The sequence below is a fragment of the Bubalus bubalis genome, chromosome 10, assembly GCF_019923935.1.
Source record: "Bubalus bubalis isolate 160015118507 breed Murrah chromosome 10, NDDB_SH_1, whole genome shotgun sequence".
NCBI lineage: Eukaryota > Metazoa > Chordata > Mammalia > Artiodactyla > Bovidae > Bubalus > Bubalus bubalis.
The window spans coordinates 27938904-27963237 of NC_059166.1; the positions used below are offsets into that span (position 1 = coordinate 27938904).

Sequence of the window (24334 nt, forward strand, 5' to 3'; positions counted from 1 at the left end):
AGGGAAGCTCTCTGCCATCTCATGGCCCTGCCTATCTCTTTTGAAGGAGCTCTCCATTGTCTGAGAAGGATCAGGGAATTTACCACTGACTGGGGAATATATGGTCTTTGGTGACATTTTTCTTGTTTCTGCATGATTTAATTACACAAGAAATACACAAATATACTCACTACGAATTCAAGTAATGCTGATGAAGCTAAAGCATCACTTGATCAATTCCTTAGTCCCCAGACATAAACACACAATACACACATGCATAGGGTTTGTACCCTTTAAACTGTAAGTACATACATTTATATGAACAGAGGAATATAGTTTTATTACTTTTTATAAATGGGATATTGTAAACCTGGGTCTGTATTATTATTTTGCCCTTAACAGTATGTGTTAGAGATCACTCTTTGTCAGCAAATTTAGATATTCCTCATTTTTATTACTACATTCTGTTCCAAATTACTCAAACTATATATACATTAGTTTACTTATCCATTCCCTTACTAATGGACATTTAAGAGGTTTCTATATTTTGCTTTATGAACAATGCAGTAAGAATCTTTGTGGAAATGTTGATAGATTTTTAAAATTCTGATTACAAAAGCAAGGTATGCTTTTTATCATAAATACAGAAAACATGAGAATACACAGAAAGAAAATATTTTGATGTGTTTCCTTCTAGTACTTTTTGAATGTACATATGTTTGGGTATCTGTATTTATAAATGCTTCACATAAAGTTGAGATTGTGCTACACACTATATATATATTTTAATATAGTGCCTTATAAATATTCATGTCATTAAATACTATTCACAAATATTCATTTTAATGCTTATAGAATATTACATGCTTTTACCATAATATACTTAACCCATTTATGTTGTTCATAATTATTTTGGTATTCAAGATGCTTGAGCAATTTTCATTATGTATAGATTTTTATCTTCATTACTATTAATTTCCTTTAGTAGATTTCTAGAAGTAGAATTATTGGGCTACTTCACCCACACTTAGAAGAAAATAGCACTGACCAATAAAATAGATTTCAAATAATGGCATATAATTCATTCTATAAAATATCTGCTTATTCTTAGATAGGAAATCTTTAACTTTTTAATGCATAGGAGTAGTCATAATGGTTTTCCTAAAAATAATTCTGATATAAACTTTGTTATGGACCTTAAAATAGTATCAATTATCAAGTTATCATCAATTTATGTTGAATACAAGGCTCCTCTTATCACTATGGAATTAAACTGGTGGTTTCATTTGTGGTTCTATCAGTGAAAACTAAAATTTCTATAAAAGATTTCTTTGATCTTGGGAAAATTTGGCTGATTCAATGTGCATGCTAGCCCTAACTAACTCATTACAAGAAATAAATTCCCAAGGGCCACTTTCCCCCTGTATTATCAGGGTAATCACTAGATGTCTTTCCCTAAATCTGATCATCAATTCCCCTTATACAATTAAGATATTGCTCTCTATATTATATATACATTTGAGTGGCTGGTTCACATCAGTGGTAGATCTGGTGAGCCTACTGATGCCCTGGGGCTAAGAGCATATGTGACCCAGCCAAAGAGGAAGGCTGGAACCATGGAACAGAGAAAGCCAGCTGGCTTAAAGGGACACTCATACCAGAGTTTTGGCCTGAATATTGTGGGGTTCAACACATTTAACTAACTGGCCACCACCCATTATTTAGAAATGACCTGGTGGGAAACCCATAAATAGTACAAGGACATGTCTTAAAAGTCACTGAGTCGCAGCCATTAAAAATATATGTATTGAGCATTTGTTATGCTGTCTAGCGTTACAGCAGTGAAACAGACACAGAAATACCTTGCTGGAAAGAGCTATATGTATAAAAATGCCCTGAAAAGACAGACATAAAAATACTTACCAGGTGTTTTGGTAACATCTCTCAACAGCTCAAAGAGCAAATCCAAAGTGGGGGGTTGGTGCTGACGTGGACAGTTGGACACAGCTGCTGTGAGCTGCTCCAAGAGGATGATCCAGACTTCGATCAGACCTGGAAGCCAAAAGCAGACCTCTGTTAAATTCAGTCGAGCAATACATAATCATCACAAGATCACAGTGAACACTATATGTAAAAGGCTTCTGTAAACTGCCTAGCTATACGGATGTAAGCCGTTACCTCGTAGGCAGCCTTCAGTGCCTATAAATATGGACAAATTGATTTCCTATTCTGACAAAGTCAAAGGAAAAGAAATACTGTTCACAGGAGCTGATGATACAAATGATGCATCCTTTTAGTTCCATCACCTTAATCCTTTAAAAATTTATTATAGATATATGTATAAACAAAAAGTTGCCATTTTAATATGTGCAATTCAGTGGTATTACTGCAACCATCATTACCATTAATTTTCAAAGCTTTTTCATTACTTCAGTAACTAGTAACAATAACTCTGCATTTTCCCCTTCACTCCAGCCCCTGGCAACGTGTGTCTGGCTTATTTTACTAAGGATAATGTATTCAAGGTACACCCATGTTGTAGCATGCATTATAATCTCATTACTTTTTAATGGATGAATTGTATCCCATTGTATGTACACATCACATTTTGTTTGTTGAGCTACAAAAGTATCTAGAGTAGAATATACAAAACAGCTCATTCTACATTTTGTTTTAATACTTCTAATTGTTCAGCAAAAGAAAACTATGAGAAGATGCAGTTTTTAAATATTCCCACTAAAAAAAATTACTTCCCTAATTTTAAATATCCCTGGTAATAGGAGGCAAAACCAAAGTCATGGACAATAAGTATAAAAAACTAGGTGATAAAAAATTCTCATGAACCTCAAAATGTAAGCGGGGTGGACAAACTAATTAATAGTTTATGCAGAGGACAGAAAAACATGTTAAACATCACTATGAGGGGTGCAACCAATAAAATCCAAGAGGAAAACTCTACAGGACAAAAACCTCACTCCTTCAACAAATAAACTTGAAGAGGAAGATCTATAGATTGACAAGGATTTAAGAGATGGAGCAGACAAGCATGTAATGTAGCGCTCACGTGAATTATGAAAATTAACTGATATTCTTAAGAAAACTGGCAAATTGGTTGGGTGATGGGTATATGAAGGTTCCTTATACCATCCTGTCTAGTTTTACATGTGTTTGAAATTTCCATAGGAAAATGGAAAAGCAGTTATTTGCCTTCAGAAACAGGAATACTATCTAAACATATCAATGATAAGGAGTAATTTTTAACACCAACTTAAAGCTTTTATTCTTTTCTCTGATATTTTACATATATAACTTTAAAGCCCTTAATGAATTTATACTGTTGGAAACCTTAGATTGGTGCTTGGCTGAACTTGATCTGTTTTCTTGGGTGGGCAGCCTAGAATAAAAAAAAGATTAGCAATTTGCAAAAATGGGAAGGGAATGCTCACTGTTACTTGTACAAATGGTTTACAACTGTTTAAAAGACTGGATTATAGGCAAGCAACATAAGCTTTTAATTTTCTGGGTTGGAGTTTTAAGATGCTAAGTAAAAATTCTTACCTAATCATTTAAGTGAAACCTCTATCAGGCAGCACCTAGCCACTTTCCAACATCTACTTGTTTTCTATATTAGATATTTATTCGTTCCTATAATTTTCCTAACAACTAGTCTGAAATTGTAAGGTTTCACTGTTAATGATCCCTATGCAAAATTGGAAAATTTCTAGACATCCCCATAAATGAATTTGCATCTGAAAAATAAAACAGAAGAATTAAAAACAGAGAGTAAATTAAAAAAATCTTTTTTTCCCAAAAGTCCTTTTACAAGGGTTTGAAACACCTATGCCCAAATATTAGATCCCTAGAAGGATATCATTTCCATTTTTAGGTCTAGAAACAGGACAGAGTAATCTGGATTAGAAGACAGTAAAAGTGAATAAGAGTGAACCAATCTGAAAATTATCCAGTTACTAGTTTGAACTGGAATTCACAGGAAATTACACAGGAACTAATTTGAAACATTCTTTAAACTTATTCTTTTAATGAGTCTTCAGCTTTACCCAGTCACAAACTGATTCTTTCTTCTGTAATGACTTAAATTCCCCAGTCTCTAACCAAACAGTCCTATAGGAAGTAATTATATAATGACTGTGTTTCCTAGAAGGAATTAAAGACAATTATCAGTCATTTTAAGTACTAATGCACCAAATGCAACCACAACCCAATTTGCTAAATTCAAGAGAATTTGGAGTTAGAAACTTTATTTAGTGGAATCTGCAAATCTACACTGGTTTCAGATGGAGGTAGCCATCTAAAAGGGGGGCTTCCGTGATGGCTCAGACAGTAAAGAATCTGCCTGCAATGAAGGAGACCTGGGTTTGATCCCTGGCTCAGGAAGATCCCCTGGAGAAGGGAATGGCATCCCACTGCAGTATTCTTTCTTGGAGAATCCCATGGACAGAGGAGCCTGGTGGGCTACAGTCCATGGGATCACAAAGAGTCAGACATGACTGAGCAACTAACATACACACACACACACACCCATCTAAAAAGGATGGGTTTGCCGCTGCGTCACTTCAGTTGTGTCTGACTCTGTGCAACCCCATAGACGGCAGCCCACCAGGCTCCCCCGTCCCTGGGACTCTCCAGGTAAGAACACTGGAGTGGGTTGCCATTTCCTTCTCCAATGCATGAAAGTGAAAAGTGAAAGTGAAGTCGCTCAGTCGTGTCCGATCCTCGGCGACCCCATGGACTGCAGCCCACCCGGCTCCTCCGTCCATGGGATTCTCCAGGCAAGAGTGCTGGAGTGGGGTGCCTGGAGACCTCGATTGTAAAATGTTTTTGAAGAGTCCATGGAAACTTTAGGTAGGCTTGTTCTGTTAGAATTATAAATAATAACAATGTAAGTGGATGGTCATTTATGACCTATGAGCTACTGAATTCTTGACTTCAACTTTTGGGAATTCAAACATAGCAAAGAACCCAGTTTAGCTCAATTAACTTACCAGTGTCATCATCAAAGTCAGACAAGACTGACTCAATTCCATCCTCACTGCTCGCTGACTGCTCCTGAAGTCTTCGGGGCAAGCTAGCAAGTCGCCCACTAAGGAATATTGGCTTCAAGGGCATTTTGTAGATTTTGGCCAACAACTAAATAAAAAAAACCACCAAACTGCAATTATATACTGGAAAAAGCTGCACTCTATTAAATCAAAAGAAAACTATACACAGGTAAGAAAAGGTGGAGAGAAAACCCGAAAAGTTCCCAGTCTAGGAAAGTTTTAAACTTGGCTGTGATTTGAAAGCATAAGGCAGCTCACAAGAGGCATTGATCCTGTGAAGCAGATAAAATAAGAGTCAATGGTAACACAAAGCTAGAAGAAGATTCTGTGGATACCTTTTCAGTATCTCAGTGGCATAGGAGTTTTATAGACTCCTATAAACCTGTGAAGGGAACCATGAAACATGTTAAAAATTTTTACCTGTGGGTGAGTTGTTCTATGGGGAGCACTGAGAAGAGAGTCTGTAGGCAAATAAGCTATCAGACTCTTATCTCCCTTCCCCCGACTCAACATCAAGGAAATATGGGGCATCCGAGGATGGAGGAATCTGAGGGGAGGGTGGGCAAGATGAAGGCATGAGAAGCAGAGCTCATGGCTGCCCTGGGCTCTTCATTCCTGTCACTGCTACCATCCTGACTCCCCGGCTGTCACTGGGACAAACTCACAAGAAACTCTGTACTTCACAAATTAGAATTGTGCCTGTACTATTTTAGAAATTAGGGAAACAGCTGTGAGCGAGACAGACAGAAATCTAGCCGTTTGTGTCTTACAGACATACTCCTTTCACAGAAAAATTAGACAGGGGGCTCCTAGAAAGGGTGACCAGACAGGTGGGGGATGTAGGCAGAACGTAGGTAGATACTTAAGCCCTGGTCTCTCTCAGGAGTGATGTCTCAGATCAGATTGGACGATTAGGAGCGTCATCCATACAGAGATCCGAGGAGAGAAAATTCCAGGCAGAGGGAACAGCAATGGCCCCGAGCACTAACAAGTCAGGAATGTCTAAGGGCTAGAAAGGGAGCGTGGCTGAGCACAGTGAGAGAGAAGGAAGGAGCTGAATAGGAGAGAAGGAAGAGAAGGAAGAAGGGGGACCAGGTCAGGTCACATGGGCCTCATGGAAGCACATGGAGGAGGAAGTCAGGGTGGCGCATCCTTTCTGAAGCACTGGGGCTTAATGCTGTCAACCCTATCGCCAAGGGAGGCATTACAGACAGACAAGAGGCGGCCAGGGGACACACCTGAGTAGACAGGAGAAGAGCTATGGCCAGAGGGTGTCACCGAAGCCTTGAGGAGGAAGGGCTTTGGGGGAGGAGCATCAGATTGTTCCACTGGCATGTGACACGGATAAGAACTGGACTCGGCACAAGGAAGGTCACTGTTCACACTGGCGAGTGATGTTTCACTGGGTTTCTTCACTAGATCCTGACTGCATACCCCTCTCTTACTTTCTTTATGTCTCTCTTCACTGTGTGCAGGCTACTGCCCAGGTTTTGGTCTCCTCAGGAAGATTTCCCATGGCCTCTTAGCCTGACAGAGAGAGATGATGGTAGTTCTTTCATGAGGTATAAATGAGAAGTTTCAGAGACCTCAAAACCCAGCTGTGTGTTCTAGTATATTCTCATGACTTTCTCTGCTTTGTAGAAGGGGTGGGGACCAAAATTTATACTCCAAATCTAAGCCCCACTCTCCTCAGAGACAGCAGAAAGTATTGTTCCTGGACTTCACAAAGATACCTGTGCATATTTCGTGAGCAACTTCAGAGGCAGGTTTGGGGGTCTGGGTACCTGAGAACAGCGCCGGAGGTAGTCCAGGGCGGGGAGGCACAGGTCTGGGGATGCAGCTCCGGGTCCTGGGACACAGTCTCCAATCTCCTTACAGTCTACCTCCCCTGGGGGCAGCAGGGCGAGACAGAAACAAATATTGTTCATCCCCTTCTAACAGAAGACCTACTTAGTCACACAGCATTCATTCACCAAATGCCTACTAAAACAGAAAACAAAAAGTACTCTACATTGTACAACCCCGAGAAAGCCCTTTCAGTCAAATTTCCCCCTACATGTGTACACGTTAAATACGGTTAGGGGTCATACAGTACACATCATACCTTGTTGAAATTATTCTCTTCTGTAATTCCTCTTTTCACTAGTCAGTTCAGTCCAGTCGCTCAGTCATGTCCGACTCTTTGAGACCCCATGGACTGCAGCACCCCAGGCCTCCCTGTCCATCACCAACTCCCAGAGTTTACTCAGACTCATCTCCATTGAGTCGGTGATGCCATCCAACCATCTCATCCTCTGTCACCCCTTCTCCTCCCACCTTCCATCTTTCCCAGCATCTGGGTCTTTTCAAATTCCATATCCTGCCACAGTACTTTCAGTGGCTGGAGGGTGTGTGTTTTGTACCTGGGCACACTATAACTGTAATTCACTTTCCTGGGCTTGCTGCTGACGCTCTGACTTGTGAAGCTTTGATGATACAGGATGATCTTGGAGACCAGCCATGTGCTGGGCTGGGACGAAGCACTAGGCCCCTCTCCGTTTAGAGAAGGACCTTGTTTGTTGCCAGTGCTCAGCACTAAACAGTGATCATAAACGAAGATTCCGGGGGGATTCGAAACATCTGCAGTTTAGGGGTGGTGACTACACAATTGAACTGAAATGATCTATTTTTTGTGTATATATCTAGAAATGTGACAGATCCCTAGAGGGCATCTCGATAGTCTATAGGTAAATAAGTAATTCAGAATTACCATTTTTCTTCTTGCATGATGAATCTATTCCTATACTTTTTAATAAAATCACTCCACAGTACCATAACTATTTCTAATTGTCTACAGTGGTAGTAACTAGCAGCCTCCCTGCAGGTAAACAGACATAATTAGTAGGCATTAGCTGAACTTTAAAAGATAAAGAGTCATGTTTCTCAAAAAAGAAGAGAAAACCACTTCTTATGTTTTAGATCAGTTCAGTTCAGTTGCTCAGTCGTGTCTGACTCTTTGCGGCCCCATGGATCGCAGCACGCCAGGCCTCCGTGTCCATCACCAACTCCCGGAGTTCACTCAGACTCACGTCCATTGAGTTGGTGATGCCATCCAGCCATCTCATCCTCTGTCGTCCCCTTCTCCTCCTGCCCCCAATCCCTCCCAGCATCAGAGTCTTTTCCAGTGAGTCAACTCATCGCATGAGGTGGACAAAGTACTGGAGTTTCAGCTTTAGCATCATTCCTTCCAAAGAAATCCCAGGGCTGATCTCCTTCAGAATGGACTGGTTGGATCAGGGATTGGCAAACATCTTTTCCATATAAATATTATAGGCTTTGCAGATCACACTGTCTTTGTTGCAACTTCTCAACTCTGTCAACGTAGCACAAAACAGCCATAGACAAATGACCATGGCTGTGTTTCAATAAAATTTTATTTATAAAAACTCTGAGTGGATGGGATTGGCCCGTGGGCCATAGTTTGCCAACTCCTAGTTAGATTAACATACCTTACAGTATAAAAACACAGAGCAGTTCAAATTCATGTTGAAATAACCACGTGGGAATTAAAAATAAATTAATTTCTTGACATGTACACACTGATACCCTTTGAATGGATAACCAACAAGGACCTACTGTATAGCATATGGAACTCTGTTCAATGTTATGTGGCAGCCTGGATGGGAGGGGAGTGTGGGGGAGAATGGATACATGTATGTATATGGCTGAGTCCCTTTGCTGTTCACATGAAACTATCAGAACATTGTTTATTAATTGGCTAGGGTTCCCAAGTGGCTCAGTGGGTAAAGAATCTGCCTGCAGTGCAGGAGATGCGGGCTCGATCCCAGGGGCAGGAAGATCCCCTGGAAGAGGGCATGGCAACCTGCTCCAATATTCTTGCCTGGAGAATCCCACGGACAGAGTTGGACATGACTGAAGCGACTGAGCATGCATACCCCAATGTAAAATAAAAAGTAACCCCCCCCAAAAAAAACCCCAAACAAATAAATCTATTTCCTATCTTGTTAACCACAAGGAATGTTCTAAAATTTTTTTAATCCAGGCTTCTGTGTTACATATCAAAGTCTGTGCCCCCTGGAGACGGGCAGGACACAGCCAGTGTGGCTATATTGGGGCCTCAGAAGGCTGAATGGCTTCATCAACTCAATGGATATGAATTTGAGGAGATGGTGACCGACAGGGAAGCCTGGAGTGCTGCATTCCATGGGGCCGCAAAGAGTCGGACACAACTGAGTGACTGAACAACAACAGATGTCCCACTGACCCTAAGCCACACGCAAATAACTCTGCCTCATAATTCACAGAAAAATTAGAACCTTTTGGTTTTAAATATCCTCAGCTGCACACTGCCAATTCTTCAGCTGTATTTTCAGACCCCATCCCCCTCCTTAAGATAAGATCTCAAAATTCTGACATCTCCACTTGAATATTTCATAGAAACTTAACATGTACAAATGTCCAAAGACAGTATTCATGACTTTTCCCTCTCCTCCACTCCTTTTGGATATACTGATTCTGAGTAACATCAGTTCTGACAGAGAATTTGAGGATGGGGGAGTCAGCCTCAGTTCCTCCTCTTTTCAGGCCCCACATCATAGCAGTACAAGCCCTATTGATCCCACCTCTACAATGTCCTGAATTCCATGTACTCTGCTCGCTCCCAAACTACTGCACACTGGTCTCTGCCTGCAGCCTCTTATCCTTGCCCACAGGAACACGTGCTGCCAGAGTTTCGTTTTGAAACCTTCCCTGCGCATTCTCAGTCCCCTGATGTGGCATGCAGGGCCCATTCCAACTCATCGCCCAGGATCCCTCCTCTGTGGGTATCCAACTTTCAGAAAAGTAAACCTACAGCTCACTCCACCAAGTTCAAAGGTCACTTCTCCTGTGAAGCCTGCATGGGGTCTACTACCCAGCACCCTGTCTCAGTAGCTTGCTTATCTCAGCTTAAATGACTTTTTTTTTTTTTTAACTAGCATCTATGAAAGTATTCTTACTACTGAACTGTGATTATTGATTTATGTGTCTGTTTCCCAGAAGAGGCAGCAAACCTCTCATAGGCAGGAAGCATGTTTTACTCACTGTGCCAATGTACCAGGCACTTGATCGTTCACGGAACAACAGAATACCAATAATCTGTTTTGCAGTGTTGCACACACGCGTGTGTTCGTGCATGTGTGTGCTCAGTTGTGTCTGACTCTTTACAACCCCAAGGACTGCAGCCTGCCAGCCTACTCTGTTCATGGGATTTCCCAGGCAAGCATACCGAAGTGGGTTGCCATTTCCTCCTCCAGGGGATCTTTCTGACCCAGGGATGGAACCCATCTCCTGCATTACCATTGATAATGATTCTTAAATGAAATGTAAGACTGTGGAGCACTAGAAAATATTTTAGTCTGCCCCCAGTTCCTGGCACAGAGCTCCTAAAACCCTAATTTCCCAAATGATAAGGATACTAGGAACATCCTTTGTTCTGATACTTGATCTTTGACTCCAGCTCCTGAAGATGAACTCCCAAACCCCTTGGAATTTCCTGGGTGACAGGATTTTTGTTCTTGTGAGGCAAAGCTTGGTGAGCTCCTGGATGGTGGCTGGTTACCAGAAAGACCATGGGGCAAGAGAAGGGTTAGAAATTGAGCTAATGATTGATCATGCCCACATGATGATGCCTCCATAAAAAAATCCCCAAAGTATGGGGTTCAGAGAGCCTCTGCATTGGTCAACACATCGATATGCTGGGAGGACGGTGTACCCCAACTCCATGGGGGAAGAAGCTCCTGAGCTTGGGACTCTTCTGGACCTCACCTTGTATTATCTCTTCATCTGACTGTTCATCTGTATCATTTATCATATGCATTATTATATAATAAATTGGTGAGTGTATTTCCCTCTCTTCTGTGAGCTGCTCTAACAAATCCTCAAATCCAAGGGGTGGGGGAATCATAGGAACTACTGATTTGTAGCCAAGTTGGACAGAGTTGTGAGTAACTTGGGGATCCACTACTTGCAACTGTCATTTTAAATGGGGGGGGGTAGTTACATAGGACTGAGCCCTTAACCTGTGCTAACTCTAATAAGTATCAGAATTGAATTGACCAGTAGGGTACCTGGCTGGTGTCACAGAGAACTGCTTGGTGTGGGAACAAACCCCAGACACATCTGGTATCAGGACTCTAGTGAGATAGTACTTGACAGAGTAAAGGAGAAGCATAGAAGGAAGTGTTTTTTTTCTAAATAAGCACTGGATTTTTTTTTTACTATTTAATGCAGGGATTACCTCATGCTTTAAGGTATTCTTATGATTAAGATACTAAACTATTTGGTTTCTATTTAATGTAGGACAGAGCTTGAAAGGAGCATGTGATAGTTGGATGGCATTACCAATTCAATGGACATGAACTTGGGCAAACTCCGGGAGATGGTGAGGGACAGGGAGGGCTGGCGTGCTGCAGTCCATGGGGTTGCAAAGAGTCGGACACGACTGAGTGACTGAACAACAATGAAAGAGTTTAAAAAGAGTAAATCTTACTTTGTTCAAAGAAATCTTCCTCTGAAGCCCAGCATGTATAGTGGATAAGTGAGGGGCACTCATGTTCCCTCAGTTCAGCCGTCTACTTCCCAGAGTACAGAGAAAAACAGAATGTGTATATAAGAACATAATGTAACAAGGATGGTCTATGGATCAGACCTGTGGCCTCCAGCCTCTTTCTTGAAACTTGCATTTTATTCCTGCTCCAAAATAAAGGGAACATGGATGAAATCACCTAGCTTCTCCATGTCCTATTTTCTTTTGCAAAGAAATGGTCAGTGGTTTTGCATGAATACAAAATAATTTTTTTGGTGTTGTTCAGTCACTAAGTCATGTCCAACTCTTTGCAACCCCATGGACTGTAGCACACCAAGCTTCCCTGTCCTTCACTATCTTCTGAGCTTGCTCAAACTCATGTCCATTGAATTGGTGATACCACTCAATCATTCTCAGTCAGTTCTTTGCATCAGGTGGCCAAAGTACTGGAGCTTCAGCTTCAGCATTAGTCCTTCCAATGGATATTCAGGGTTGATATCCTTTATATTTTTATAAGGATTGACCTTATATTTTCTTTATTTAAAAGGTTCTCAAGGCCCCGTATCTAAGAGCTCTCCAGGGTGAAAGTCTCAAAACTTGAAGTTTTTTCTAAACTTTGCATTTAACTAACTGCCACTACCTTTCACTTTCACTGCGGATAAAACTGAGCCATACCAACAGTAGGTCATGCTATATCAGTTCAGTCGCTCAGTGGTATACGACTCTTTGCGACCCCATGGACTGCAGCATGCCAGGCTTCCCTGTCCGTCACCAACTCCCGGAACTTGCTTGAACTCATGTCCATGGAGTCAGTGATGCCATCCAACCATCTCATCCTCTGTCGTCCCCTTCTCCTCCTGCCTTCAGTCTTTCCCAGCACTGGAGTTCTTTCCAATGAGCACTCTACTGTGTTAAAGTATTTCTAAATTAAGCCTAAAAATCAGGTAGGTATTTCCTGAAACACACGAAATCTCAAGGAAGGGTGACTCCTACACTTTTAAACTACATTTTGTAATCAGTAGAGTCTGGGGAAGGCATCTTAACTTTTGCCTAAGAGCTGGGAACTCAAACTCTAATTAGGCTTATTAATTATGTGACACTGAGAAGAGCAGTTTTCTGCATAAAAGCAATTATTAATATAATATTGAATGTTTTAAGATTCAAAAAGAAGTTGGAGTAAAATAATATATGAAGACACACTTCATTATAAAATTATTCCATGAACACCATGAAAAATATCGACCCTGGACAGAATCCAAGCTGTGTTTACAGAAAGCTTTGTGCTCTATGCTCCTGAGCACACAGCATAGCACCGTCTGCTTCTCTCCCAGGACACCAGCAGCCAACTCACACAGAGCCATATGGATAAGGGTCTCCAGCTGTCAGGAGGTAGGAAGGGGGGGCTCCACTTACCCAGTCCTTTGACAAACTTCATAAGGCACATGATGTAACTAGTGGCTGCGTTAGCAAAGACCTGGATGTTGTCGGTATTGAGAAAAGCTTCAAATACATCAAACACTGGAGCCTGGCCTTTTCCTGAAGGAGGAAGGTTACAGAGTTTTAAGAAAGTTAGGTGTCTACCCTTCAGGTTGCCCATACTCCCAGCACCTTCCAAAGAGCATTAAAAAAATATATATATATCTATCTACTGGAGCAAAGCCCAGGTCTTTTGACTGGATAACTGGCTTGGCTCCCATGTTGTCCTTATCAGCTTTGCCTGCAGGGGGAGCTGTAGGACGGCTAAGAGGAGAGCTTAGCAGACAGATGAGGGCAAAGCTGGCTGAATGCAGGGCTGAGCAATGTGGAGGTCTACACAGGGCTATTAAACATGTGGTCCTTTGGAATTCTCCTGCACACAATCATTATAGATATGCGAAGGTTTCGATAACCCCCTGATGGCACATACTAACTTACTCATACCTGTGCTGAAAAGAGCTAACATAGAAGGCTCAGAGGCTGCTATCCTCAGAAAGGCCTGCCTCAAGGGTTGGCCCTTGGCTGGTCTGGGAACCTGGCTCACCGAATAGTCCTTTAATTGGATGGTTTACTCTGCACCTGGATGGTTGGCGCAAAGAACACAGTTTGATCTGAACACCTCCCCCCACCCCCCCCGCAAGGAAGTATGGATTTTGGAATGTGTTGGGCAGAGGGTACCTAAGTGACCAGCCCTTAGCTGGGTCTCTAATGGGCTTCCCTGGGTAGAAAGGCTCACACACTGCCCCTGGTCATATGTACTGCTGCATTTTCCCACTGGAGGTGAAGTGCTCCGTGGGACCCTCAAGGGAGGGGGAGAGCTCAGGGAGGCCCGCATACGGATTCTGTGTTTTCCCTTAGCATCTGCCTTGTCCTTACCATATCACTGTAATAAACCTTGGCCATGAGCCATTAATAAGTCTGAGCTATGTAATAAATCTTGGCATAACTACATGCTGAGTCCCATGAGTCCTTCTGTTGGGTCTCTAAATGCAAGGTTAGTCTTGGAGGCCCCTGACCCAACATCCCTGGTCACTGGGCCTACCGTATGGCTGCACATCTATTTCCAGCCACACCCCATCTCCCTAATTTGAATTCCCTGTTATTTGGATATTTTATGCTGCTTCCTAGATAGTGGATAACATTTTTCCCTTTTGGTTTTATGAATGAACTCAACACAGATATGCGTAAGTGAAATGACCTACGTCTCTCAGCCTTCTGTCTCCTCTGTCACTGAGAGCAGGGCCTGGTAACGCTCAAGGTTCTCGACCTGCTGGCAGAACTCAGAGCTTGTGTTCCTGCTACACCATTTCCTGCTGATAAAACAGCGGAATGCCAGTCTACCCTGTTCTCCAACTTCTTTCGATAGCATGAAGCTTGACATAAAGAGCTATTGCCCCATAGCCAAAATCAGCACTCCCATTCAACACAGAACCGGAAGCCCAGGCCGGAGCCATCAGCCAAGAGTGGAAATAGAATGCATCCAAATCGGAAAGGAACATGGCCTCTTTTTGATGATGATATGATCTTATACAGACAAAGTCTTTAAGATTCCACCAAAAAACATAGAACTACAGTCATTAGAATGTAGAACTAATAAACAAGTTTCAGGATGCAAAATCAACACATGGCCTTACCCATGGAATAGTCGCCCACCAGGTACTCCTTCACCTCGGACTTGTTCCCGCTGTGCACTGTTTCCAGGGCGCTGAACAGGGGCCTCCAGCCTGACTGGATCTGGGCGGAGCACACTTCAACCAGCTCCCCGATGGACGTGACAACCTGCAGAGGCAAAGGGGGTGGCAGTTGGCACCTTTTCCTTCTAAGAAGCAGGCAAGTTTCTGGGAAGATAGATGTGCTTCCCGGTTCCCTATTTCTGGGTTAATTTTAGTGCAAGAGAAAAATCAAAACCTAGACAAACTCACTCAAAAGTCTTCTAAATAAGCAACCATACTGCATTAATTTGCATTTTACTAAGTGTCACTAAGCAACTTTTCACATGCTATTTGTAAATATTTTGCTGTTTTTGAAGTTAGGTTTTTGTCTTCTCATTACTGTCTTTTTATCACTGAGTTCTTCATGCATTCTAAATGTAAGCCCTTTCCAAGACACATGGTTTGCAAATTCTTTTTCACAGCTTTGGGCTTGTCTTTTTATTTTTAAATAGTCTCTTTAAACAAAAAATCATTTATTTTTTGGCTGTGCTGGTCTTTATTGTTGTGCATGGACTTTCTCTAGTTGTGGTGTGTGGGCTTCTCATTGCAGTGGCTTCCCTTTTTGCAGAACGTGGGCTTCAGTAGCGTGGCATGTGGGCTCAGCAGTCGTGGTTTTTGGGCTCTAGAGGACAGGCTCAATAGTTGCGGCATATGGGCCTAGCCGTTTCACATAGCATGTGGGATCCTCCAGGGCCAGAGATCGAACCCATGTGCCCCAAATTGACAGACAGACTCCTCACCACTGAGCTACCAGGGAAGCCCCTAAATGGTGTCTTTTGAAGAACAAAAGTTTTACATTTTGATGAAGTCCAAATCAATTTTTCTTTTTACAGATCCTGTTGGTGTCATTTCTAAGGAATCTCTGCCTAACCCAAGGTGGTCTCCTATGCTTTCTGTGGAAGCTTTTTATAGGCTTTGCACTTATTTAAGTCTATGACCCATTTTGAGTTATTTTTTCTGTATGGTAAATGAAAGGGTGTAAATTCATTTTTACTTCATATGTTCAAGCACCATTTGCTAAAGGAATATCCTGTCCCTCTATTGAACTGCAATGACATCTTTGTAAAAAATCTACCATAAATGTGAGTATTTATTTCTATACTTTCTATTCAGTTCCCCTGATCAATAAGTCTATCATGACACCAATATTCCATGGTGTAGATTCCTTAAGTTTTGAAACTGGGTAGTGTAAATTCTCCAGATTCACTGTTCTTTTTCAAATGTGTTTTCTGTATTCTAGATCCTTTGAACTTGCATATAAACTTCCCAATTTCTTCAAAAAAGTCTGCTGAGATTTTGATAGGAATTGTACTGAATCTATATATCAACTTGGGGAAATCTGCTATTTAAAAATACTGTCTTTCAAAAATAAATAAATAAATAAAAATACTGTCTTTCAATCCATGAATGTAGCATCTCTCATAATTTGTTTGAATATTCTTTTTTTTTCTCTCAGCAATATTTTGTAGCTTTCAGCATACAGGTATTTAACATCTTTTGCTAAATTCCTAAATATTTTATTTGTGATGCTCTTGTAAAGGGAATTGTTCTAAATTTCAATTTTTGATAACTTACATCTTGGATATGGGAATGCAAGTGACTTTAATGTGTTGTTTTTATATCCAGTAACCTAAACTCACTATTAATTCTAGTAATTTAAAAAGTAAATTCCTTAGGATTTTCTATATATAAGACTATGTTGTCTATGAACTAAGACAATTTTGTTTTTCAAAAACTGGATGGCATTAATTTTTCAGTACAGTGAGTAAAATTTACAATGTTGAACAGAATTGGTAAAGGTGGAAATCTTTGCTTTGTTCCCAGTTATTGGGAAAAAGCATTCAGTCGACCATTGTGTGAAGTTTGATATTCGATTCTCAAATACTCCTTTCATCTAAGTAGTGAACTCCTTTCTATTCCTCATTTCTTGAAAGTTTTTCATTTAAAATGAGTGATGGATTTTGTAAAATGTTTTCTCTGTGTCTATTAAGATGACCATAGGGTTTTTAAATCTTTTATTTTACTAAAAAGATACACGACTGATTTTTGAGCCGTTACACCAATCTTGCACTGATTCTTTCTTCTACCATCTCACATCTTGCTGGTAAGCCTATTTAGTGGATTTTTCATGTGCTGTCAACTCTAGAATTTGTATTCGCTTTGTTTCCATTTCTCTATGTAGATTCTCTATTTTTCAGACATTGTCATCTTTGAACATAATGCTTTGAACATACTTCTAGTAGCTGCTCCAAAGTCTCTGCCCCCTAATTCAACATTCCAAGCCACAGCCAGGACACACTGAACAGAGCCCTCTTCCCATCACATGTGCTGAACTTCTTTGGCTAAATATTCTATAATTTCTACCATGAAGGTATCACTAGTAAGGGTCACCACCTCTTCTAGATCCTGTGTCTGTCTGTCTTCCCACCTCCAAATCAGAATTTTGGATGTAAATAATCCTGGTTTTGGCTTAATACAACATCTGGTCTCACTCTAAGGCAGTTTCTATTGTCCGCCCTTCCCCCCCACCCCCGAGTATACATCATTGTTTCTTATTTCTTTGAATATCTCATACATTTTTGCTGAACACTGGACATTTTAGATATTATAGCAATGCTGGAGTCTGATTTATTCTTGAGGTGGTTTTTTTTTTATACTAAATTGCTCAGACTTATACTGTAGACCCTATCTCTGCTCTTCCCATGGTGGGAGGCACCGGTATCTCTACTAAATTTCTTAATTTTTATTTTTCAGCCTGACTTCCTAGTGCTGTCTTCATGTCTGCATAGGTTAGTCATAAGCTGATGAAGTAGGCAGAGACTTCGCTCAAATATTTTGAGCCTTTAAGGAGACTGCCCTCTGCCAATCAGCTGGGGAGAATATTCAAAGTTCAGCCAGTTCATAACTCTCTCTGGTGTTTTGCTTTCTGACGGGATTTAGACAGTCTATCCTATATATGTCCATATTTCAGTCAGCTAGAGATGCATAAGGAATTTACCTTGTCCTTCTATGAAATCTCTGGTTTCCGGAATCTCGTGTTACGTTTGTTACTGGTTCACCATTGCAACCTTAGGCCAGCAACACTGTAGTATTCTATTGCTCATTTCCTACCAAATCTGTATTTTCTAGTGGACAAACCAGTAGTCTTCTTCAAACCAAGTCTGTCTCTTAAGCAGAAAGGCTGATTTTCCCAGTCAGCCTACATTGGTCAAATTCCTATTCTTATCAATAGCTTGTAAGTGATGACTTCCACCTTCACTAAGAAGGTCACAGGCTCCCACTGTCCTTAACCAAAGTTCTGGCAAGAACTATTTTTCAGCATAAACGCTACTCAATTTGTCATCTGCCTGTGGTCAATTTCAAGAGCCCTGCAATGGATGCCTTTGACAATTTTTTATTTTTGTAGACTAAATTTTTATGGAGAGGATTTGCTAACTTCTTTATGCCACCATAGCCAAAATCTCTCCTGTTCTAAATGATTGTTTAGAATTTTAATAAACACAGTTATTTTAAAGTCAGTCTCTGATAACAACAATATCTGGATCCCTGGTGGGGAGCTGGGGAGGGTGTATGTGTCTATTTTTATTGTTTGCTTTTCTTTCTGTATTCATGACATGTTATTTCCTAATGAGTCAATTATTTTTGACTGAAGGCAGACATTTAGCTTTACCTGATGGTCAGTTTGCTCATGGCCAATCCAGTCTCAGAGCTCCGCTTCTCTGGCTTCCCACTGTTACTTAGTTTTGGGCATCTTAATATTCCTTACTTTCTTGCCTGTGTGTCAGTATATTTAAAATAAAAAGCTTAGCCCTTATTTAACATTTTTAGTAGATTTCAGAGACAGAGGATCTGTATTCTTAGATCATCATCATAAGAAAGATACAAAGTCTCTAGTTTCTTCATCATTTGTCTTTCCGTAGAGGGCAGGACAGTGGTTAAGAGTACAGTGTGGGTATGAGAGCACAGACTCGTATAGCCAGGGTGCCTCGTTCAAATCCAAGCTCCACCAATCACTAATCATATATCCTTAGCTAAACTGTTCAACCTCTTCTGGTCCCTGATTTCACACAGGCTTACAGTGCTTGAAAGATGAAATCTGCAGCGCTCACACAGCAGCCCTGCCGGTGTGCTCAGTGAGGGCTGGCAGGCTATGGCAAGGATGGCGGGGCCGCAACGGCGACCTGCTGACCTGGTCTTGGACGTCCTCGTCACACAACTCCAGCTGCATGATACGCTCGAACGGTCGGAAGAGAGCTTCGTTAAAGTGGAAATGAGGTGGCTCATTCCAGTCCGTGAGAACCTCCGTCAGTATGTCATGGATGAAGGAAACCGCCTTCTGAGACACGTGTCTTTCCTTATGGCAGGCAGCCTGCAAAATTCACAAGAGAGTCGAACACCCTCAGGACTTTGGGCAACTAAGAACCTGGTTCCTGAAGGTTTTCCTAACCCACCTTCCTGGAGGGAAGTGGAAGCAGCAACTCTGCTAAAGTAAAAGATTTCAAGGGTAAGTATCAGTGAACAGCACATTAAACTGCATTTTAAATAATTTAACCAACTGATCAGACACATCTTCAGTTTCACTTTGAAGTTTCTAGAAAATTAAGATTTTCTAATAACCAGGCTTCCCTGGTGGCTCAGACCATAAAGAGTCTGCCTGCAATGCAGGAGACTGGGGTTCAATCCCTGGGAAGATCCCCGGGAGGAGAACACAGCAACCCACTCCAGTATTTTTGCCTGGAGAATCCCATGGAGAGAGGAGTGTGGCAGGCTACAGTCCATAGGGTTGCAAAGAGGCACGACTGAGCGACTAACACACACGCAGTACAATAATTTCTTCTTCTTTTTCTTTTTCCCAGTAATGTGACATTTTTTTGGGGTAGTATAGAACACGCTGACTAAATACACTGGAACCTTGTCTGGAAACTGCCCATGGTATCCTTGCTAGCTGTGCTTCAAACATATGAAGATGAGATGAGTCATTTTGTCCCTCGGGATGTGGGGTGACTGCGCCAATAATGAATTAATTGACTCACATCATTGTATCTGTGTCCTTTAGTAGTCCTCTCCCACACTGACCCTGGGCTTGGGTGTGTGACTTGCTTTGTTTATATAATATTTGATATTATATAATAACAAGCATTATATAAGTAAAGGACTGAATAAATAATTCTGATTTGGAATTGCCCTCTTGCTTTCCTTTGGAATCCTAAGAATTCCACAAGAACAAGCCAGGGCTAGTTGGCTAGAGGAGAGACCAGATGAGCTATGGCATAGCTCTACCAGATTAAGTGCTAAAGGGCTATACACTTTACCACTGTCAAACAGGGCAACAATTTCCCCATCAACTTAGAAGTAGCCAGTCATCATGTATTGAGATATTTAGATGGATATTTCAGTTCAGTTCAGTTGCTCAGTCGTGTCCGACTCTTTGCGACCCCATGAATCGCAGCATGCCGGGACTCCCTGTGCATCACCAACTCCTGGAGTTCACTCAAACCCACATCCATCGAGTCGGTGACGCCATCCAGCCATCTCATCCTCTGTCGTCCCCTTTTCCTCCTGCCCCCAATCCCTCCCAGCATCAGAGTCTTTTCCAATGAGTCAACTCATTGTATGAGGTGGCCAAAGTACTGGAGTTTTAGCTTTAGCATCTTAGATTACCATATAATTTATCATATAAACTGCTTTCCTTTGGAAAGTCAAAGAGGTCCTAGGAGTGTTAATTCAGTTGAGAAAACCAGGATGTATGGTTCCCCTATGCAGAGGGAATATATTTAGCTATTAGAAAAGGGAGCCCGGCAGGAACAAAAGACATTGTTATGTTCACGTACAAAAAAGAAGTGCCACTCAGGCTGGTAGCAAACCATGAAGAATAAGAAACTGGCTGTATGAGGTGCCCAGCTAAGTCACCTAAGTATAAAGAAGGGTCAGAGTGAGACCAGGGCAGTGCCACCATTGGGTTGATAGGAGCCATAGGGTGTAATCAGAGAGCAATGATGCTTGTGACCAGGCAATGTGGCCACGGTGCCTTTGTCCCCACCCTGCCTGGAGTCCCCGGGCCTCCCACTTTCAGGGCGCTCACCTCCACCAGGTGTGGGGCCACGAGGCTCCAGCAGCGCATCACGTGGAGCAGGGGCCTCGATTTGCTCCGCACGATCCTTAGCATGGCGTCCCCAAGGCGGAACAGGTGGAGGGCACTTTTGCGGTCTTGGGTGGACTTCACTTCTCCTACAAGAAGGCAAGACCATAAAAGCCATCAATCCCAAACTCAGAAATGATTTGACCTGTCTAAGCATGGCTAGAGGATGAAAATCAAAGAGTCACACTTGATAAGTAGGATTATTTGGTGAGAATTTGCCAAGATAGGAAAGGAGCCCGGATTCAAGAATGAATAGGAGTTCGGTCAACAAGGTCAGAGGCCACCCATCTGTTCACTACAGCGTCCCTAGTGCCTGTTGTGACAAGTGTGAACAATGCTTGTGATAAGGAAGAATGGTTAAGTATCAATAGTGGTTAAGTATCAATAGAAAGGTTAGGGCATCGGCTGCCCAGGCCCAAATCCTGGGTCCATCATTTAACAGTTGGGTTACCATAGACCGGAAGTTTACCTAATTCATGGTTTCTCATTGTAAAAGTGGGATAACGGTACCTTCTCCTTAAAGTTACTTTAAGGATGAAATATGACCAATATTCAAAAGTACTCAGCACAGGCCTGGCACAGACTACCCGCCCTCCACTCTTAGCAACAGTGGCTGCAGTTATCGTTCCATCGTTCACAGCCACTGTCCACTTTGTCAGCCCTTAACAGCACCTATGAAGCCCCTGCCAAGCAGGTCAGGCCCCTTTGCTATCCAGTAACACACGATCTAACCTGCTTTGTCTTGCTTCTGTACAATCCTTGCTTGCTCTGATTTCTTGCTACTACTTTGCCACCTTAGTCCTCTTCACTCTTCTTGCTAATGTCCTCTTGCTCCTCCCACAATGCCCACAAAATGCTGATCATAATCAGCCTCTACCAACCAGAATGTGCCTTTCTAATTAGCCTGGCCATATCAAAGAAATTTCAAAATGACAGTAACAAAAATCACTGACATTTACTGAATGTTTACCCTGCATGAGACATTGTGTTGGTTCTTTGTGTCTTTAATCACTTTTATTGAAGTATAGTTAATTTATAATGCATTAATTTCTACTGTCAGTTCAGTTAAGTTCAGTTGCTCAGTCGTGTCCAACTCTTTGCGACCCCATGAATTGCAGCACGCCAGGCCTCCCTGTCCATCACCAACTCCCGGAGTTCACTCAGACTCACGTCCATTGAGTCAGTGATGCCATCCAGCCATCTCATCCTCTGTCGTCCCCTTCTCCTCCTGCCCCCAATCCTCCCAGCATCAGAGTCTTTTCCAATGAGTCAACTCTTCACATGAGGTGGCCAAAGTACTGGAGTTTCAGCTTGGCATCATTCCTTCCAAAGAACACCCAAGACCTATCTCCTTCAGAATGGACTGGTTGGATCTCCTTGCAGTCCAAGGGACTCTCAAGAGTCTTCTCCAACACCTCAGTTCAAAAGCGTCAATTCTTCGGCGCTCAGCTTTCTTCACAGTCCAACTCTCACATCCATACATGACCACAGGAAAAACCATAGCCTTGACTAGACGGACCTTTGTTGGCAAAGTAATGTCTCTGCTTTTGAATATGCTATCTAGGTTGGTCATAACTTTCCTTCCAAGGAGTAAGCGTCTTTTAATTTCATGGCTGCAATCACCATCCATATACACCATAACCACCATATATATATATATATATATATATACACATATGTATACTTTTAAAATATTATTTTCCAATACAGTTTATCACAGGATATTGAATATAGTTCCCTATGCTATAGGACTTTGTTGCTTATATAATAGTTTGCATCTGCTAACCCCAAACTCCCCGTCCATCTCTCCTGCACCTCTCTTCCCCCTTGGCAACCACAAGTCTGTTCTCTGTCTGTGATCACTTTAATTTTAAAAGCAAACCTTAAGAAGTAAATGCAACTATTGCTACATACAGATTAGAAAACTGAGGATCTGAAAGGTGAACTGACTTGCCTAAATGGTGAAGGCAGCATTTTAACTTGGATCTGATTGATTTGAAAGTCAACGCTTCCTCCTCCCAGGTCTGCTGCTGCTTCTTGCCCCTCACAGCTCTCTTTTTTTTTGTAAGCTCAGAGTCTGCTGATTTCTCCATGCAAAATACTTTGAAGGTTGCCCCTAGGCTCAGAGATTCTCTGGCAGTTGGCTGGGTCTGGAAAGTTGGCTTTATATAGCTAAGGTTTTAAAGTCTATTAAAAACTCACAGGAAAGCACTGTGGTTCTCAAATTAGAATCTGCAGTAGGAGTCAAAATTCCTAATGGTGGAAAGGACCTCAGAGGCTGTGCCCTTCAACCTGCCACCACAGTGTGATCCTGGCACACGGCTCTGTGCCTCTGCCTGAATTTCTGGGAACAAGGTACTCAGTGTTAACAGCACAACAACCTGGCTGTCGATGGACAGTGCGTTTGTGAGCAAAACCCGCCACTCACTTGGGACCTACTCATGGGCGATTCAATACAACTCTACCCACTCTCCCACATGTTGGCCTTCAAGAGGGTGTTCACCTGGTAACATCCATAAAGACTGTGATTCTGTTGTTATTTAGTCTCTAAGTCGTGTCCTGACTCTCTGCGACCCAATGGACTGTAGCCCGCCAGGTTCCTCTATCATGGGATTTCCCAGACAAGAATACTGGGGTGGTGGCCATTTCCTACTCCAAGGGATCTTCCCGACTCAGAGATCGAAACCGCATCTCCTGCTTGGCACATGGAGTCTTTACCACTGAGCCACCTGGGAAGCCCAGTGATTCTGACCCACCATTAAAGCCACATGCCCCTGGGGCAGTTTTTCTAAGAGCGGCCTGAGGCTTTTGTTGAGTGTTCCATTTTTCTCTCCCAGGCCTTTCTGGAATTACAAGCTGCTTCTGCAAGTTGGCTGGACTAAGGCAGGTGTGTGCTTTGTGATACAGAGAAAAGTTCCTACCTGCATGTGAAGCTATCTACACCGAGTTACCACACCATTTCTACATCACAAGCAAAACTTAGCAGAACAATAGTGACAATACCTGAAACTATGGCGGCAGCAACATTTCCATTCACAACGGATAATAACCAACCCCCTACCAGCACCACCCACGCAGATCATGTCTCAACTCTACATGACAACTCTGCTCTTGAACTTAGCCGGGGTGACCGTGTATGAAAGGAATGGGGGTTCAAGTCTTCAGGCAGGCTGTTGGCATCAGAGATCTGGGTTGTTTGCTGCTAGCTTCATGGCACAGTTTCCGCAGGGAAAGAATTACCTGGCATCGCCAGCGAGTAATCAACTGTTTCTGTAACAGAATGGAAAAGCTGGGACTGCGATGCTTTCTTCAGCTGGTAAAGAAAACCTCCCAGAGCCATGAGGTTCAGTTTATCTGTAGCATCTTCAAAGAGCCTGGATGAAAGAAAAAGACTTGTTACTTA

At 42.1% G+C, this 24334-nt stretch overlaps 1 protein-coding gene and 1 long non-coding RNA gene across 11 annotated transcripts in view; one reads left to right on the plus strand and one right to left on the minus strand.

The window, feature by feature from the left end:
* Positions 1 to 2305, plus strand: part of LOC123327670 — a 67960-nt gene extending 65655 nt beyond the window's left edge. For all 5 annotated transcript variants that reach the window (XR_006639635.1, XR_006542309.2, XR_006639634.1 and 2 more), the window contains one exon: positions 1931 to 2305. This is a non-coding gene — a long non-coding RNA (uncharacterized LOC123327670). The remainder of the gene's footprint in view (positions 1 to 1930) is intronic.
* ARFGEF3 (ARFGEF family member 3) overlaps positions 1 to 24334 on the minus strand; it is a 173401-nt gene that overhangs the window by 19091 nt on the left and 129976 nt on the right. For all 6 annotated transcript variants that reach the window (XM_044924178.2, XM_006074676.4, XM_044924176.2 and 3 more), the window contains 8 exons: positions 24172 to 24305; positions 20875 to 21020; positions 18982 to 19161; positions 14715 to 14859; positions 13018 to 13140; positions 6824 to 6927; positions 4983 to 5127; positions 1903 to 2031 (listed from right to left, as the gene is read on the minus strand). In XM_044924178.2, the coding sequence (XP_044780113.1) occupies positions 1903 to 2031; positions 4983 to 5127; positions 6824 to 6927; positions 13018 to 13140; positions 14715 to 14859; positions 18982 to 19161; positions 20875 to 21020; positions 24172 to 24305 (1106 nt within the window). The remainder of the gene's footprint in view (positions 1 to 1902; positions 2032 to 4982; positions 5128 to 6823; positions 6928 to 13017; positions 13141 to 14714; positions 14860 to 18981; positions 19162 to 20874; positions 21021 to 24171; positions 24306 to 24334) is intronic.